Source organism: Rhinoderma darwinii, chromosome 1 (assembly GCF_050947455.1).
Source record: "Rhinoderma darwinii isolate aRhiDar2 chromosome 1, aRhiDar2.hap1, whole genome shotgun sequence".
NCBI lineage: Eukaryota > Metazoa > Chordata > Amphibia > Anura > Rhinodermatidae > Rhinoderma > Rhinoderma darwinii.
In genome coordinates this window covers 651,770,908-651,789,155 of record NC_134687.1, presented here as the reverse complement: position 1 = coordinate 651,789,155, position 18,248 = coordinate 651,770,908, and the positions used below count along the sequence as shown (strand labels likewise).

The 18,248-nt window shown below is 43.3% G+C and overlaps 1 protein-coding gene across 1 annotated transcript in view; it reads right to left on the bottom strand.

Annotated features, from left to right (window-relative positions):
* Positions 1-15,282: 15,282 nt before the first annotated feature.
* Positions 15,283-18,248, bottom strand: part of LOC142666059 (uncharacterized) — a 48,317-nt gene continuing 45,351 nt past the window's right edge. Inside the window, exon 2 of the mRNA XM_075845976.1 lies at positions 15,283-17,025. Within this exon, the coding sequence (XP_075702091.1) occupies positions 15,458-16,993 (1,536 nt within the window). The 5' untranslated portion in view covers positions 16,994-17,025 and the 3' untranslated portion in view covers positions 15,283-15,457. The remainder of the gene's footprint in view (positions 17,026-18,248) is intronic.

The following is an 18,248-nucleotide window of genomic DNA, read 5'->3' as shown; positions in this document are numbered from 1 at the left end:
AAAGGACACAGCAAGCCTGCAGGTTGGGATCTGTGAGTTTTAGACCGGACGCAGGTCTCACATGAGACCACGTAGGCTCGGACATCCCGTAGCAGCCCTGGCCACCAGAAACCACGGGTGACAAGGTTCCTGGTACCAGAGATGCCTGGGTGACCTTACAGGACTGAGTTATGACACTCCTGGAGGAGCTTCAGCCGGAGGTGTAAGGGTACAAACAGTTTGCCCTCTGGAAGGGCTTCAGGGGCAGAGTCCTGGCTGGCCGTGACCTCTGTGGTCAGGTCAGAGTCTACGGTTGCCACTACCGCACCAGGAAGCAATACTCCTTTGGGCTTGGTCTCAGGCAGAGTGGTGGCCAGAAAACTACGGGACAGAGCATCCGCTTTAATATTCTTTGAACCAGGCCTGTAGGTAACAACAAAATTGAACCTGGTAAAAAATAGAGCCCATCTGGCCTTTCTAGAGTTGAGTCTCCTGGCTGATTCTAAAAAGACCAAACCTTTGCGGGTGAGATCGGTAAGGGGTTTGGCGATTACAGAAAATTTTTGGATAAAACGTCTGTAGTAATTTGCGAACCCTAAAAACCTTTGGACGCCTTTCAGGGAACCAGGCCGGACCCATTCAGATACCGCCTGGACCTTGGAAGGATCCATGCGGAAATCCTCAGGGGTAAGGATGTGTCCCAAGAAAGGCATCTCTTGAGTACCAAAAATACATTTTTCAAATTTAGCGAACAAATTATTCTCCCTGTGAATGTGGAGGACAGTCCTGACATGTTTGACGTGCGAGTCCCAGTCTTTGGAAAACACCAAAATGTCATCCAAGTATACCACCAAGAAGAGCCCCATATAGTCTCTAAAAATATAATTTACGAAAGTCTGGAAGACAGCTGGCGCATTACATAGACCGAAGGGCATAACCATGTACCCAAAGTGCCCTTCGGGGGTGTTAAAGGCAGTCTTTCACTCATCCCCCTTACGAACTCTAATCAGGTTATAGGCCCCTCGCAGGTCAAACTTAGAGAACCATTGGGCCCCCTGAACCTGATTAAAGAGATCGGGGATGAGCGGAAGTGGGTGTTGGTTCTTTATGGTAATATTGTTAAGCTGACGGTAGTCGATACAGGGTCGGAGTCCCCCGTCTTTCTTCCCCACAAAGAAGAAACCAGCACCTACCGGTGATGAGGAGGGGCGGATGTACCCCTAGGCCAGGCTCTCCTGGATATACTCCCTCATCGATTCACGCTCAGGGCAAGATAGATTAAAGATTCTACCTTTGGGGAGCTTGGCTCCAGGTACCAGGTCGATTGCGCAATCGTGTACTCGATGAGGAGGTAACTCTTCAGAGGCTTTTTTAGAAAAGACGTCACTGAATTCCTGAATAAATTCAGGAAGAGTGTTCCCCTCCTCAACGAGACTGACCCTTAAGGTGGACATACAAGATGACAAACACTTGTTACCCCAAGTAACAAGATCCCCCGTTACCCAATCTAAGATGGGGTTATGCTTGCGCAACCAGGGGAGACCTAATAAAATCGAGGTGGGTAGCCCCTTTAAGGACAAACATAGTACATTCCTCAAAGTGAATTGAAACAGTCTTTAAACAAAACACAGGGGTAGACTGGAAAATGTGCTCGCAAGCTAACGGGGAGGAGTCTACCCCTACCAGGGGAATAGGAACAGACAAATCAATAAGGGGTAAACCAATCGACAAGGCAAAACTGTGGGAAATAAAATTGGCAAACGCAGAACCTATCCCAGTCTTGCCCAAAAATTACACCTGGGCTGGCAACAAGACCTTATTAAAACGAACGGGAAATACCTGTGCGCCTAAGTGACCTCCCCGATGACCACTTAGGCGTGGAAGTTTTCCAGAATCCTCTTTTTGCGTTTGGGACAGGCACTAAGTAGATGGTCCGCATCTCCACAGTAGAAGCATAAGGCATTTTTGCGGCTGAAATCCCTGCGAACTTTCCGATCACCTGTGATCCCTATCTCCATCTGTTCCTCCTGGCCGTCAGCTGAAGAAGATGGCACTGGGACAGCTCGAGACGTAGGAGGAGCGACTGGAGTAGGAGGATTGGACCGTTCCTGCCGACGTTCCCGGATGCGTTGGTCGAGACGGACAGCGAGATTCATGAGCTGATCTAGGGAGGAGGTATCCTACTAGCATGTCTTTAAGGGCGTCAGTCAGTCCTAGCCTGAAGTGGTACTTCAGGGCTGAGTCACCCCAGGTAGATTCTACTGACCACTTCCTAAACTCTAAGCAATACTCCTCTATCGGCCTCTTACCTTAACTGAGTTTCAGCGAACGCTGTCCTGTCGGGTTTGTCATAGAGATGTCCCAAACCGGAAAAGAAAGAGTCAACAGACGAGCGTTGGGGACTAGTGGGAAATAAGGAAAATGCCCAATCCTGGGGGTCCCCCAGCAAACGGGATATGATGTTCCCCACATGTTGAGACTCAGAGCCAGAAGAATGGGGCCTAACTGAAAATAAAGCATGCAGCTCTCACGAAAAGATGCAAAAAAAATTTGATCGCCAGAGAAACGATCGGGTAACTGGATTTTGGGTTCCAGCACAGGTACGGGAGGGTAGGCTGCCACAGGTAAAACAGGGGCGGCCACCTGCGGGCATGCTCCTGCTGGTAGACTCTCTGGGCCAGATACTGCACCAATTGGGTGAGACCCTGCATTTGCTCTGTTAACCCTACCAAGGGGTCCATGGCAAACAAAGCCAGACAACAGGGAACAGCAGGTAAAGGGCCTGTAATTCTGTCATGAACAAATACATGGTAAACAGTGAGGTCCCTGTTCTTCCCAAACCTCTATCCCTACCTACTTGTACGACCCGACCTAAATGACGGCGCACAACTGGGCGGCGTTCCCTATACTAGTACAAGTGAAACTGACAAACGGATAAGACAGAGATAATACGAAATAACAAAGGGACACCTGGGAAGTACACAGAGGGAGAGGCAGGGCAATTGCGCCACAGACAAGTCCGGGCGCAAAAGACGGAGTCAGGCAGGGTCAAACCGGGAGAGTGCGGAAAAACAAAAAGTCAGAAGGCAAAGAAAAGTCAGGAGTCCAGCCGGGGTCAGGGGTCACAAAGGAGTCTGAAACAAGGGAAAGCACCAGGCTAGGTAACTCTAATTACAGGCAAATGCCTACTACCCAAGGCTGAACTAAATAAGGAGAGGGCGGGAGCTCAGGAACATCAGCCAAGCTTTGATTGGCCTGACGCTCCTGAGCTCCTATTGGCTGCAGACTGCCTCAGTCTGCCAGGCTGGGCGAAGCCTGAGCGAGGGACTCTCGATGTCCTGGAGACCAAGGGAGCCGCAGGAAGAGAGTATGTGTCAGTACCCCCCATTTTACGAGGGGCCACTGGACCCTCCAGCCCTGAACCAGGTTTATTCTGAAATTTTTTATGAAAGTTTTTTATAAGGGTCCGAGCGTGGATATCTCGGACTGGGACCCAAGTCCTCTCCTCTGGACCATATCCTTTCCAATGGACTAGGTACTGGATAGACCCCTGAACCTTTCTACTGTCCAGCAACCTGGCCACCTCGAACTCCTGTCCCTCGGGTGTCAATACTGGGATGGGAGGTGACTCTCGACATCCTGGAGACCGAGGGAGCCGCAGGAAGGGAGTACGTGACATTAACATCAACAATTAAGTGACACCACTCCCGTAAGAGATCGATTCCCATAAATTATACTTCTCTTTTTTCCGACATGCGGAGCATCCTTATGACCAGAGGAAAGTCCAGAAAGTTAGATGAGTAATAAAGCAGAACCTGGTGCTATATTCCGTTAAAGCTATATGTAAGAAGAATTCAATGAATTACCATTGTGTAGAACATAACTGATTTTTAGCTTGTGAAAGGTTAAATATCATGAGTACACATGAACTATGTCAAACCCCTCATTTAAACTTTCAATAATGTAATACAGTATGTTATTTCAACATGAGGTTCATTTACTCACTCAGTCGCACGGTAGCAAAGAAGAAAATATGTCTGTCTACTGTAAAGAACCTCAGAAATGTCCAATCGGGTCTCCCAAAGAAAAGGAATAAGTTCTGAACAGTTTTGGAAGTCATGTTCGTTGAGAGTTCTAGCGGTTTTCCAACGGTGTCTTCGCTGAAGAAATGGCGGTGGTTGATGACCTGGTACGACTAGAAGCAGCTGCTGCTTCTTCAGGATTCGAGGTTTATATAGTACCATCACAGCGAGTAAGGCATAGGGTCACAGGATACTGTAGGTGAAAACGCCATTTATTATGACAAAAAGAGGTAGAAAAACCGCAGCACACACGTTATCCAGGTAAAAAAGAGGTGTCTTTATTTCACCTAAATTGCGACGTTTCGACCCCAACCAGGGTCTTTCTGGGGTCGAAACGTCGCAATTTTGGTGAAATAAAGACACCTCTTTTTTACCTGGATAACGTGTGTGCTATGTTTTTTTTTTACCTCTTTGTGCCTGTTTTGGAGTTGTCTGGCTGCAACACGACACTGCCTGCACCGATTGAGAAAATTCTTTCCTGTTTAAAAGCTCCCTGTGAATGCTCTCTGGGACTGTGATGTGCTGCTGATGTCTTATCTTTGGATACGTTAGCCATTTATTATGATGGAGCGCTGTACATATCTTGCTGAAAGCGCAACGTTTACATGTAAGCTCGACAAAATAGTCCCCAAATAGTAATACTTTCGCTCCCTCGAGATGTAAGGGTTTTGCCTTTAGTTTGTAAGCTCGTAGAATGGCTTATTTTTCTGAATAATCTAGATACTTGACAATAACCTGGCAAGGACTGTCAGGCTGACTCCTAGTATGATGCACAGTGTTCCATTGTAAATTGTCAGGGCGGTGCGCATGTTTAATTCTAAACGGGCCCTAGAAATCAAGAAGTAAAGGTATCTGGACTACACAAATGTGAAATAGTGCACTTGTGGGTACAGACTCAGGGAGGCCCACCAACCTGAGATTACTGCGTCTGGACTTACTTTCCATGTCATCAACTTTCTCCAGAATTCGGTGGTTTTCCCATAGCAGATCTCTAATATGGGTGTGGGCTTTCACCATGTCATCTTCCGCAGTGGAGATACGATGTTCTGCTTCAAGTCGAGTAGCGTGTCCGGCAATCTATGATTGCAACGCATGTAAAGATTCATTAATAGTTGTGGCCAGTGTGGTCTGTAAATCTGGAGAGATCCGTCTAGCCACTTTTATGGCCAGTTTTTTATAGTCAATATGAAATTGTTGCGTATCCAGTTTAGAATCCTCTGAGTTTGCATCATCGAAGATATGCTCAGGGCCGTCTGTGCCTGAAGAACGGCTTCTTCTAAGTATGCTTGGTCGGTGACATATCCTCTTTTTAACGTGTTAATATAGCTTCCCCTTCAGTGTATAACACTCTCTTTCTCTTCAGGAGTGAAGCAGTCACCCTGTGAGAGGCTGTTTTTGTGATGTTTGGTAGGGGAGCCAAGGTTAGAGTGAAAAGAACATCTGGAGAACTCGTCTCCTGCCTCTTCACATGTCGGCGCCGGAAGTCCCATTACATTTTTTTTTAGAGCTAAGGTGTCCAAAAAACAGCGATTTTACCGTTTTTAATTCTTTATTTTTTACGGCGTTCACCGTACAAGTTAAATAATGGTATATTGTAATAGTTCAGACTTTTATGGATGCAGCGATACCAATTTTTTTTATTGTTTACATTATTTTAGAGGGAAAATGGGAAAAGGTTTTTTTTTTGTAATTTAAATATTTATTAAAATTTTTTCACTAATAGCTTTATTAACTTTTTTTTTTTACACATTTTATTAGTCCCTCTAGGGGACTTTAACCAGCGATCATTAGATCGGTGGTACAATACACTGCAAAAAAAGAAGAAAAAGGATTTTCTCATCACAATAATCGGAGTACAGCACAGGTAGTACGGTACCACCAGGGTAATTTGTATTAGAAAAAACAGAAAAGCCTGTAAAGAGAGGGCACTCAACTCTAGATTTATAAAAATATCAAAATGTATTATTTAATTAAAAAAAAAGATATTATATGAAAAAATAATATCAAACAGAGATCTTGTATCCTAATTAAGACATCACACCCCCAGCCGGGTAACTGTAACCACTAAATAGGTAATACATTTAATAACCAAGTAGTGTTTTATATATATATATATATATATATATATATATATATATATATATATATATATAAACCTCATGAAAGAGTATATATTACTCCATACACAAAAAACAACAATTGTTAGATACCCATGAGGTAACCTGAGAAAGGGAATGCATCTGTGCTCTGGAGGAATGCTCAGAACTAATAATGGTTGGTTACATTGTGTCCATAAATACAGTAGCACAGTTCCATGAGCAGTAGTATATAGATTGAGCCCAGATAGTCATCTCTTAATGATACACCTCAGCCAAGATGAATGGATTTGGAAAGCCACTGTGCAGCCGTTTTGTACTTCAGAACGAGTCGGTTCTTATCAGTAATTAATGTATTGCAGTAGATTGTCATTTTTACAGGCTTCTGTAACAGCGCGATCGCTGTTCCTGTCCATTAGTCTCGGGTGTCAGCTGTAATAGCTTGGTAGTAGTTCTGTTTTGGGTTTTACCGGTATTTCAGTTTATAATGTGGGATAATATGTCATCTGTGAGGAGTACATCAGGATATATGTAATCTGTGAGGAGTACATCAGGATATATGCAGTGGCGTAGCTTTAGGGGTCGCAGCGGTCGCAATTGCGACCGGGCCCAGAAGCGAGGGGGGCCCGCAGCCCCCCGCACCACATCAATGAAAAGTTACTATAGTAACTGGGGCCTATGTGATAAACTACATGGGCCCCTGTTACTATAGTAACTGACAGTATTCACCCTCCTCTTCCTGGAGCGCATCAGAGGTTCTGACGTCACAGCGCTGTGCGCAGCGCATAACCTCACGATGCTATGCGCTGCGCTCAGCATCCCGACACTTGATGGAGGACCTGCGGCCGAAGAGGAGGTAAGTTTAATTTTAGTGTCTTGCTGATGGGTTGGGGTCCGACACCCGGGACCCCCGCCAATCAGCTGTTTTGTAGGGGTTGCAGCCGCTCGTACGAGTGCTACATCCCCTTCATTCCGGTCACTTTCTCACACTGAATCGCCGACACAGACGTGTCAGCGATTCACAGTGTGAGCAAGTGAGGGAAATGAAGGGGAAGCAGCACTCGTACGAGCAGCTTCAAACCCTTCAAAACAGCTGATTGGCGGGGGTTCCGAGTGTCTGACCCCAACCCATCAGCTATTGATGGCCTATGCTGAAGATAGGCCATCAATGTTTAGGGACTGGACAACCTTTAAAGCCTACCGTGTGTTAGGCTTAGATACAGGGCCCCAGCATATACTGCATAGGAATACTGTCTGCTGGACCTTGTATCTAAGCCTACATTAGGCTTAGATACAGGGTCCAACAAACAGTATCACACATGCACATGGGCACTGTTCACATCACCGATGCCCTTCCGTTGAGGGGTTCCGTCTGGTTAACCCCTCAACAGAAAGTCAAACTGAAACCTCCGCTTCAGTTTTGGCGGAATCAATAGCGCAGTCGACAATGCAAAGCAACAGAACCCTGCCACAACAGTGACAAACGGAAATCTTTAGCAACGTTTCCGTCACCATTGAGATCAATGGTGAGGGAAACTAAAGCGGAGGTTTCAGTTTGCCTTTCTGTTGAGGGGTTAACCAGACGGAACTCATCAACGGAAGGGCAGCGGTGATGTACAAGCCCTTACTAATAATTTTTTTTGTGTTTTTTTTACAGGTTCGGTTGTTGGACTACGTCGGATTCGAGGACTACTTCGATGACAGCTTTTTTTATTCTCAATAAAATGGTTAATGAGGGTTGTGTGGGGGTGTTTTATTTCAATAAATCTATTTTTTCTATGTCTTTGTATTTTTATTTTTTACTTTATCACTGCCAACTTACTAATGGCCGCTGACAGATTGACAGCGTCCATTACGAAGGCGGGGCTTAGTGTTAGCCGGTGAAATGGCTAACACTAACCCAAAATTATTACCCCGATACCCACCGCCACAAGGGGTGCAAGAAAGAGGCGGATACGATCCAGTATCTGACCATCTGTAGTGATGGTCGGGAACTGGGGTAACCGCAGGCTGGTATTATTAGGCTGGGAAAGGCCAAAAACAGTGGCCCTTCCAACCCTGATAATACTAGCTTGCTCCTGCTGTGTTGTATCTGGCTGGTTATGAAAAATGGGGGGAACCCACATCATTTTTTTTTATAAATAATTGGACAGCACGATGTGGGGTTCCCCCATTTTTATAACCAGCCAGATACAACATAGCAGCAGCAGCCTAGAATTACAAGGGTGGGAATGGTCACAGTTTTTGGCCTTTCCCAGCCCAATAATACCAGACTGCGGCTGCCCCAGTGCTCCATTGTCACTACAGATGGTCGGGTACTAGATCATACCCAAATCTTCCTGGTGGCGCTGGGTACCAGGGTAATAATGGGGATTAGTGTTAACCTCTTCATGTCTAACATTAAGTCTCCCCTTAGTAATGGGCGTTGTGAATCAGCCAGCGACAATTACTAGGGTGGTAGTTATAAAGTTTAAACAAATACAAAGACATAGATAAAATATTTTATTGAAATAAAAATTCCACACAACCCTCATTATCCTTTTCAGTTAGAATTAAAAAAAAACGCAGTTATCGAAGTAATCCTCAAATCTGAACCAGTCCAACAACCGAACTTGTAAAAAAACAAACACACAAAAATAATTAGTATCACGTCAAAAAGGAAAATAATTATTATTCTTACCTTTCCTGGGTCCAGTGCTGGAGATGCAATGTCAGCGAGCTGGGCCCTATATCTAATCCAATCATGTGTGATACTGTCTGCTGAGCCACTGTATCTAATCCTATCATGTGTGATACTGTCTGCTGGGCCCTATATCTAAACCTATCATGCGTGATACTGTCTGCTAAGCCACTGTATCTAATCTTATTAACAGCTTTAGGGCCATAGTGCTATAGATATGCTGTCTCATGTATGTATGTATATATATATATATATATATATATACATATACACCACATTCGAAATGATTATGCAAATGTTATTTTTCGCTGATTTTCCTAAATAGTCGATGCAAATGACAGTCAGTATAATCTTCAAGCCATCAACCATTGGAGTATAATGCAAATTTTATTGAACAAATCTCCTAATGATAACAGATTTTTTTTAGAAGCAAAAAACTCAAAATGCACTGTTTCAAATTATGATGCACAACAGAGATCAAAACATTTTTACGTTTGTAAAGAGAACTAAAATGGTAATTTGTTGAATTTGCAGCATCAGGAGGCCATATTTACAGAAATCAAAAGCTCTTTCAATCAAAAAAAACTTAGCAGGCCAAGTTACATGTTAACATAGGACCCCTCCTTTGATATCACCTTCACAATTCTTGCATCCATTGAATTTGTGAGTATTTGGACAGTTTCTGCTTGAATATCTTTGCAGGATGTCAGAATAACCTCCCAGAACTTCTGTTTTGATGTGAACTGCCTCCCACCCTCATAGATATTTTGCTTGAGGATGCTCCAAAGGTTCTTAATAGGGTTGAGGTCAGGGGAACATGGGGGCCACACCATGAGTTTCCCTCCTTTTATGCCCATAGCAGCGACTGAAACAGAGGCATTCTTTGCAGCATGAGATGGTGCATTGTCATTCATAAAGATAATTTTGCTACGGAAGGCACGGTTCTTCTTTTTGTACCACGGAAGAAAGTGGTCAGTCAGAAACTCTACATACTTTGCAGAGGTCATTTTCACACCGTCAGGGACCCTAAAGGGGCCTACCACCTCTCTCCCCATGATTCCAGCCAAAAACATGACTCCGCCACCTCCTTGCTGACATCACAGCCTTGTTGGGACATGGTGGCCATTCACCAACCATCCACTACTATATCCATCTCGACCATCCAGGGTTTCACGGCACTCATCAGTAAACACGGTTTGAAAATTAGTCTCCATGTATTTCGGCTCAGAAATACTGCAACCATTTCTGCTTGTGAGCATTGTTTAGGGGTGGCCAAATAATAGCTTTATGAACGCTTGCAAACCTCTGGAGGATCCTACACCTTGAGGTTCGCGGGACTCCAGAGGCACCAGCGGCTTCAAATACCTGTTTGCTGCTTTGCAATGGCATTTTAGCAGCTGCTCTCTTAATCCTATTAATTTGTCTGGCAGAAACCTTCCTCATTATGCCTTTATCTGAACAAACCCGTCTGTACTCTGAATCAGCCACAAATCTTTTCACAGTAAGATGATCACGCTTAAGTTTTCTTGGAATATCCAATGTTTTCATACCTTGTCCAAGGTATTACACTATTTCACGCTTTTTGGCAGCAGAGAGATCTTTTATCGTTCCCATATTGCTTGAAACCAGTGGCCTGCTTAATAATGTGGAACGTCCTTCTTAAGTAGTTTTCCTTTGATTGGGCACACCTGGCAAACTAATTATCCCCGGTGTCTGAGATTGATTACAATGATCCAAAGAGCCATAAGACACAATACCATACATGAGTTAGTTTAATTGAAAAACTAATAATTAAATATTTATGACACTTAAATCCAATGTGCATAATAATTTGGAGCACGGTGTATGCACATATTCATACACGCACACATTTTTTTTTTGGGTGGTCACATATGTATTAGGGCTATTCCCCCTGATGTTTTAAGTCCTTAGTGACGCCCCTGGCTGCTGGTGCTGCATTGTAGGGTCACTTTGGAGACCCAGCGATGCAGCTGAAAGCTGCGGGTCATCGGCCCTGAGTAGTTTGGGGGGCCAAGAAGAACCTTTGCATCGGGGCCCATGAGCCTTTAGCTACACCCCTGGATATATGTAAGCTGTGCGGAGTACATCAGGATATATGTAAGCTGTGCGTACATCAGGATATATGTAAGCTGTGAGGAGTACATCAGGATATATGTAGGCTGTGAGGAGTACATCAGGGTATGTGCAATCTGTGAGAAGTACATCAGGGTATATGTAATCTGTGTGGAGCACATCAGGGTATATGTAATATGTGAGGGGTACATCAGGGTGTATGTAATCTGCGAGGAGTACATCAGGGTATAAGTAACCTGTGCAGAGTACATCAGGGTATATGTAATATGTGAGGAGTACATCAGAGTATATGTAAACTGTGAGGAGTACATCAGGATATATGTAATCTGTGAGGAGTACATCAGGGTATATGTAAGCTGTGAGGCAGGGCCGGCATCAGGTTTATGTGGGCCCTTGGGCGACACAGACTTAGTAGGCCCCTTTGCGGGGGAACTCACGGCAGGCAGCAAAATGCCAAAAATCATCACTTTGTGCCCCCATATAGACTTTAGGCCCTGTTTATGCCCCCATATAGAAGTTAGGCCCCCAGTTTGTAACCCACATAAATTTGGTGCCCATTGTAGATAGTGCCACACAGCCCCCCCACTCCCAGGTAGTGCCACACAGCCCCCTCCTCCCAGGTAGTGCCACACAGCCCCTGACGTCACTGTCTATATATGGACAGTGTTGTCAGGGGCAACCCCAGAGCCATAGTCCCGAGCAGAGCATTACTAGAACTCTGCCTGGGAGTGACGTAGCTAAAGGCTTATGGGCCCTGGTACAAGAATTCAGCTCAGGCCCCTCTACCAATCCGCAACACCACCAGACCCCTGCACACGCCTATGCCCAGCTGCCTTGCCCGACAGACCCCATGTATGCCCCCACAGTATAATGCCCCACAGTATGACCCCCCCATAGCTGCCCGCCAGTTTGATGCCACCCATAGCTGCCCCCACAGTATAATGCCCACAATAGCTGACCACCACAGTATAATGCTCACCATAGCTGCACCATACAGTATAATGCCACCCATAACTGCCCCATACAGTATAATGCCCCCATACAGTATAATGCCTCCCATAGCTGACCCTTATAGTATAATACCCCCAAACAGTATAATGCCCTCCATAGTTGCCTCATACAGTATAATGCCCTCCCTAGCTGCCCCATACAGTATAATGCCCTCAATAGCTGCCCCATACAGTATAATGCTCTCCATAGCTGCCACACAGTATAATGCCTCCATAGCTGTCCCCTACAGTATAATTCCCCCCATACAGTATAATGCCCCCTTAGCAGCTACAATATGACCCATCTTCTATACACAGTATAATGCCCCCATATGTACCTAATAGATGCAGGCTCAGTTGGAAGCGGGACCAGCGCGGTCAGCGTTGTGTAGCAATGGGCTTAGGGGCCCGGTCGCAGTTGCTAGCTACGCCAGGCTGGGACACTGCTCTGGTCTGGTCCTGATATCACTGTCCATACATGGACAGCAATGTCAGGGGCTTTCCCAGAGATGGAGCCCCGGAGCAGAGCCGCTAGCGCTCTGCCTGGTACTCCTCTCCTCCTTACATCACTGTCCATATATGGACAGATGCCTTAACGACGGCGGCGTCAGCACCCGGCGGCCGAGTGGGCCACCCAAAGTGGAGTGGGCCCTGGCACTTGCCCAGGTTTGCCGGGTGCTGATGCCAGCCCTGCTGTGAGGAGTACATCAAGATATATGTAATCTGTGAGGAGTACATCAGGGTATATGTAAACTGTGAGGAGTACATCAGGGTATATGTAATCTGTGAGGAGTACATCAGGGCATAATAAGGGGGTATAATGGGGAAAATAATACAATTATCCATGGATGTGTGTTACGCTATGAAGCAATCCTTTATGCACAGGCCAGTGTAGCACTGATAGATGATGTACATTCTTATTCTCCTATTGGAACAAACTCTGCACTTTTTTGGGACTTTTCCTTCTTCACTGGGAGAGTTTTGCCCTGTGACAATACAGGGGCCCTCACTTCCAGACAATGTGCTATGGTTCTTCCCTTTCTAGCTCACAAATATTAGGACTTTGCTATCCACTTCTTAAAACTATAGGAATGTTTCCCTCTGGCCTGCAAACCAGAGTATTTTTTAATTTCTGCCTTACTAGAGCCGAAACATTTTTTTTTTTTTCTTTCCATCGACATAGCCATATAAGCGCTTTTTTTGTGGGGCAAACAGTGTTTTACATTTTTTTTTTATAATTTTGGGGTACATACGAATGTTTGATCAGTTTTTTTTTAAATTTGGGAGGCAAGGTCTCAAAAAAAACTGATTCCAGCATTGTTTTTTAATTATTAATTTTTTTTCACGGCAGTCATCATGAAGTATAAATGACGGGATTGTTTTATAGTTTGGGTTGTTACAGACATGGCAATGCCAATAATTCTTTTTTCTATTTGTTCATTTTTTTTCAATAATAAAAGCCTTATTATGAGAAAAAAAGGCAATTTTTGATTTTGTGCTTGAAATGTATTTCTTCTTACTAATTTGTTTTTTAACTTTTTGATTTTTATTCCAACTAGGGGACTACTTGCTGATAGCTGGTATAATACACTGCAATACTTATGTATTGCAGTTCATTATGCTCGTCAGCTTTACACTAACCGTCTTTCATAGAAACAGTAATGGAGGCCATTGTTAGGCCTCCTGTTGCCAAAGCAACAATGCAAAATCCACAGGGTGGGGGGGGGGGGGGTGTGGAAATGTTCTAATCACTTAAAAGCCATGGTGGCTTTTGATCCCGGCATCTAAGGGGTTAAGTAGCCAGATTCGTTGCTAGCTCAGAGTGCCAGAAGTAGTGTACAGTACAGACCAAAAGTTTTTAAACTGACACAGTTTGTTGCTTCAGTGTTTTTAGATCTTTTAGTACAATTATAAGCATTTCATAGGTTTTTAAACTTTTATTGACAAATACATCAAGTTTATGCAAAGACTCAATATTTACAGCGTTGACCCTTCTTTTTCAAGACTTCTGCAATTCGTCTTGGCATGCTGGATGTCAGCTTCTGGGCCAATCCTGACTTAGGACAACCCATTCTTGCCTAATCAGTGTTTGGAGTTTATCACAATTGTTTTTGTTGGTCCACCCGCTTTTTGAGGATTGATCACAGGTTCTCAATGGGATTGAGATTTGGGGAGTTTACTGGCCACGGACCCAAAATGTAAATGTTTTGATAACCGAGCACTTAGTTATCACTTTTGCCTTGTGACATGGTGCTCCATCATGCTGGAAAAAGCATTGCTCATCACCAAATTGCTCTTGGATTGTTACGAGAAGTTGCTCCTGGATGGTTGGGAAAAGTTGCTGCTGGATGTTTGGTAGAAGTTGCTCTTGGAGGATGTTTAGATAACATTCTTTATTAATGGAAGTGTCCCTAGGCAAAATTGTGTAAACCCAATCCCTTGGATAAAAAGTAACCCCACACATAAATGGTCTCAGGATGCTTTATGTTGGCATGAAACAGGACACCTTTCCTTCTCTGGACAATCATTCTTACAGATGTCCCAAACAGTCAGAAGGGGGCTTTATCAGAGAAAATAACATTACCCCAATCATCTGCATTCCAAACCCTGTACTTCCTGCAGAATGTCAGTCTGTCCTTGATGTTTTTCTTGGAGAGAAGTGGCTTCTTTGCTGTCCTTCTTGACACCAGGCAAGCCTCCAAAAGCCTTAGCCTCAATGTGAGTGCTGATGCACTGACACCTGACATTCCTGAGCAAGCTCTGCACTGCTGTTGAACTGATTCGGTAGCGAATCCTCTTTAGGAGACGGTCCTGGCACTTGCTGGACTATTTGAGCGCCATTCTTCACAGCAATTGAACCTTGAAGTTCTTGATGATCCCATAAATGGTTGATTTAGGGACAATCTAACAAGCAGCAATGTCCTTGCCTGTAAAGCCCTTTTGATGCAAAGCAATGATAACTGCTCTTATAACTCAATGAGCATTACGGGGTGATATCAGCCGCCTTGTCCTCGCTAACACTTTCTTCTGAGCTAACAAGAAGTTTACTGAAATTATGTTAGCAGATGATTTTGTGGCAGGGCTGAAATGCAGTGGAATTGTTAAGTTAATTTTCCTGGCAAAGAATGACTTTGCAATTAATTTAAATTCACAATCACTCTTCATAACAATCTAGAGTTAATGCAAATTGCAACTATAACAACTGGAGCAGCAAACTTTGTGAAAAACAAAATTTGTGTCAGTCTCAAAATTATTTGGCCAGGACTGTGCAGCTGACACCCACTGCTGATGGTGCAGACTCCCAGTCATACATGTACAGCGGTTTGTGGAAATGCTTTTCCAACAGTGCTGTATCTCCGCAGCAGATATAGGGAAAAGTTAAAGGATGCTTAAATCCCACAAAGTGATACATTAGATCGCCCGGCTTATTGTCTATGCCCACATTCCAAACAAGAATACGTTATGTTTTATTACGCAAATTCTCTGATAAGTTTAAACATTTTATTTCAATGTAAAACATTTTCGATATATAGAACATCAAAATGGCTTTTCCAGTCTGTGAGTTTCTTCATGTTGAACAAGATTTAATTTTTCTGAAAAGCATTTCCCACATTCTGAACATAAATATGGCTTCTCTCCTGTGTGACTTCTCTCATGTTTAACAAGATTTGATGTCTGCGAAAAGCATTTCCCACATTCTGAACATGAATACGGCTTCGCTCCTGCGTGACTAATCTTATGTCTAACAAGATGGGATTTATATGTAAAATATTTCCCACATTCTGAACATGAATATGGCTTCTCTCCTGTGTGACTTCTCTCATGTTTAACAAGACTTGATTTATCTGTAAAACATTTCCCACATTCTGAACATGAATATGGCTTCTCTCCTCTGTGAATTCTCTCATGTTTAACAAGACTTGGTTTTTGTGAAAAACATTTCCCACATTCTGAACATGAATATGGCTTCTCTCCTCTGTGAATTCTCTCATGTTTAACAAGACTTGGTTTTTGTGAAAAACATTTCTCACATTCTGAACATGAATGTGGTTTCTCTCCTGTATGACTTCTCTTATGTATAACCAGATATGATTTACGTGTAAAACATTTCCCACATTCTGGACATGAATACGGCTTCTCTCCTGTGTGACTTCTCTCATGTCTAACAAGATCGGATTTATGTGTAAAACATTTCCAACATTCTGAACATGAATACGGCTTCTCTCCTGTGTGACTTCTCTCATGTGCAATAAGACTTGATTTAACTGTAAAACATTTCCCACATTCTGAACATGAGTATGGCTTCGTTCCTGTGTGACTTCTCTCATGTCTAACAAGATCGGATTTATGTGTAAAACATTTCTCACATTCTGGACATGAATATGGCTTCTCTCCTGTGTGACTTCTCTCATGTATAACAAGATGTGATTTTCGTGTAAAACATTTCCCACATTCTGAACAGGAGTATGGCTTCACTCCTGTGTGACTTCTCTCATGTCTAACAAGATGGGATTTCTTTGCGAAACATTTCCCACATTCTGAACATGAATATGTCTTCTCTCCTGTGTGACTTCTCTCATGTTTAAAAAGACTTGATTTATCTGTAAAACATTTCCCAGAATCTGAACAAGAGTTTGACTTCTCTCCTGTGTGACATTTCTGATGAATCCTAAGTTTGGCTTTAATATTTAAACATTTCCCACATTCTGTACATGAATATGGCTTCTCTCCTGCTTGTTTTCTCTCATGTTTAACAAGACTTGATTTTTGTGAAAAACATTTCTCACATAGTGGACAAGAATACAGCTTCTCTACGGTGTCAATTCTTCTGTTTGTAAAAAGACCTGAGATTTTTGTAAACTGTTTACCACATTGAAACCTTTTACCCTCTTTCTGAGCTGTACTTGTGGTAACAATCTGGGATTGGTGAGGAGAATTTTCCTCATGATTTGGAGAATTATATGATAGATCTGTAATGTGACTTCCTGGATGTACATTAAGAGTAATGAGGTTTTCTCCTGAAGACTGCTGCATGATATCTTCATCTTCTGCTTCATAATTTATCGAAAACATGAAGTTTCCCTCAGAGTTCTTACTGGCATCTTCTGTTAGGATTAAAAATGTATTTTGTGATTTTTATATTTTTTAAACCATAAAGTAGACAAATTTATAACATACTAGAAAAAGTACCTGGCGCTGCCCGGGTATAACATGTCAGTCTGTCTGTTTGTGTTCATTGGATTTGTTCCAAGGGTGCCCAGGGGGCCAATCCATGCTCTAATATTTTCTTGGTTTACGGGGAAATCGCTTGTAGCCCTATATATCCCGACAGTTACACACTGTTTATTTAAATTTTAACTTCCTAAATACCGAACAGCTAAACCGGGAGGAAATGGTCAATAAGACTGTGACCGAGCCTGTTAATTAACATTGGCAGTTTTATTACCAGCTGCCCATAGACGATCTTTGGATCATGAAAACAGCATCGTGCATTAAAGCCCACTCCTTAGCACGCTGAACATGTTATCAGCTTGCTTTCTGGCCTGGGTTCGGGCAGGAGTTACTGCGCTTCTGAGAGCCACCTGTCTGATCTGTTGCGGAGAAAGCCCAGGTTCCTTTTTGGAGGCATGACTGGTCTGAAAGGGGTTAAATTTATGAGAATGCTGAAATCCACGGGCTTGGTTCTGTTGAGAGATTTCAGCAGCTCGGGCAGCAGCCATACGCTGTACCGCAGGAGTCTTTCATATAAGTGCAGTGTTTCTTTTTGGAGGCATGACTGGTATGAAAGGGTTTCAATTTATGAGAATGCTCAAATTCAGTATAGGTACAGTTAGTTTACGATGAGTAACACGTTTGGTAAAGAAATATCGCTTGGTTGTTATGGAAACTTGGTCTAAAAACAGTGCCTATGTGTGTGAGGCAAAGAATGAAGGACCTGCGAGATTCTATTGGCTAATACGGCTCATGTGATGAAATATGGAGGAAGGTCATTGATGTGGAAGCCAGTAATGTCATATTCGCTTTTGTGAATGTCGAGAACGGTAGGTCCTAGAGACCTGAAACCCTGTCTAAACCTTCAGAAGTGTGTGTAATTTGGTGCAGATTGGTCCAGTCGTTTGGCCGTGTATAAAGAACATGCAACAGAAATCAGAAATTAATATATATATATATATATATATATATACAGTGAAGGAAATAAGTATTTGATCCCTTGATGATTTTGTAAGTTTGCTCACTGTCAAAGACATGAACAGTCTAGAATTTTTAGGCTAGGTTAATTTTACCAGTGAGAGATTATATTTAAAAAAAAACAGAAAATCACAGTCAA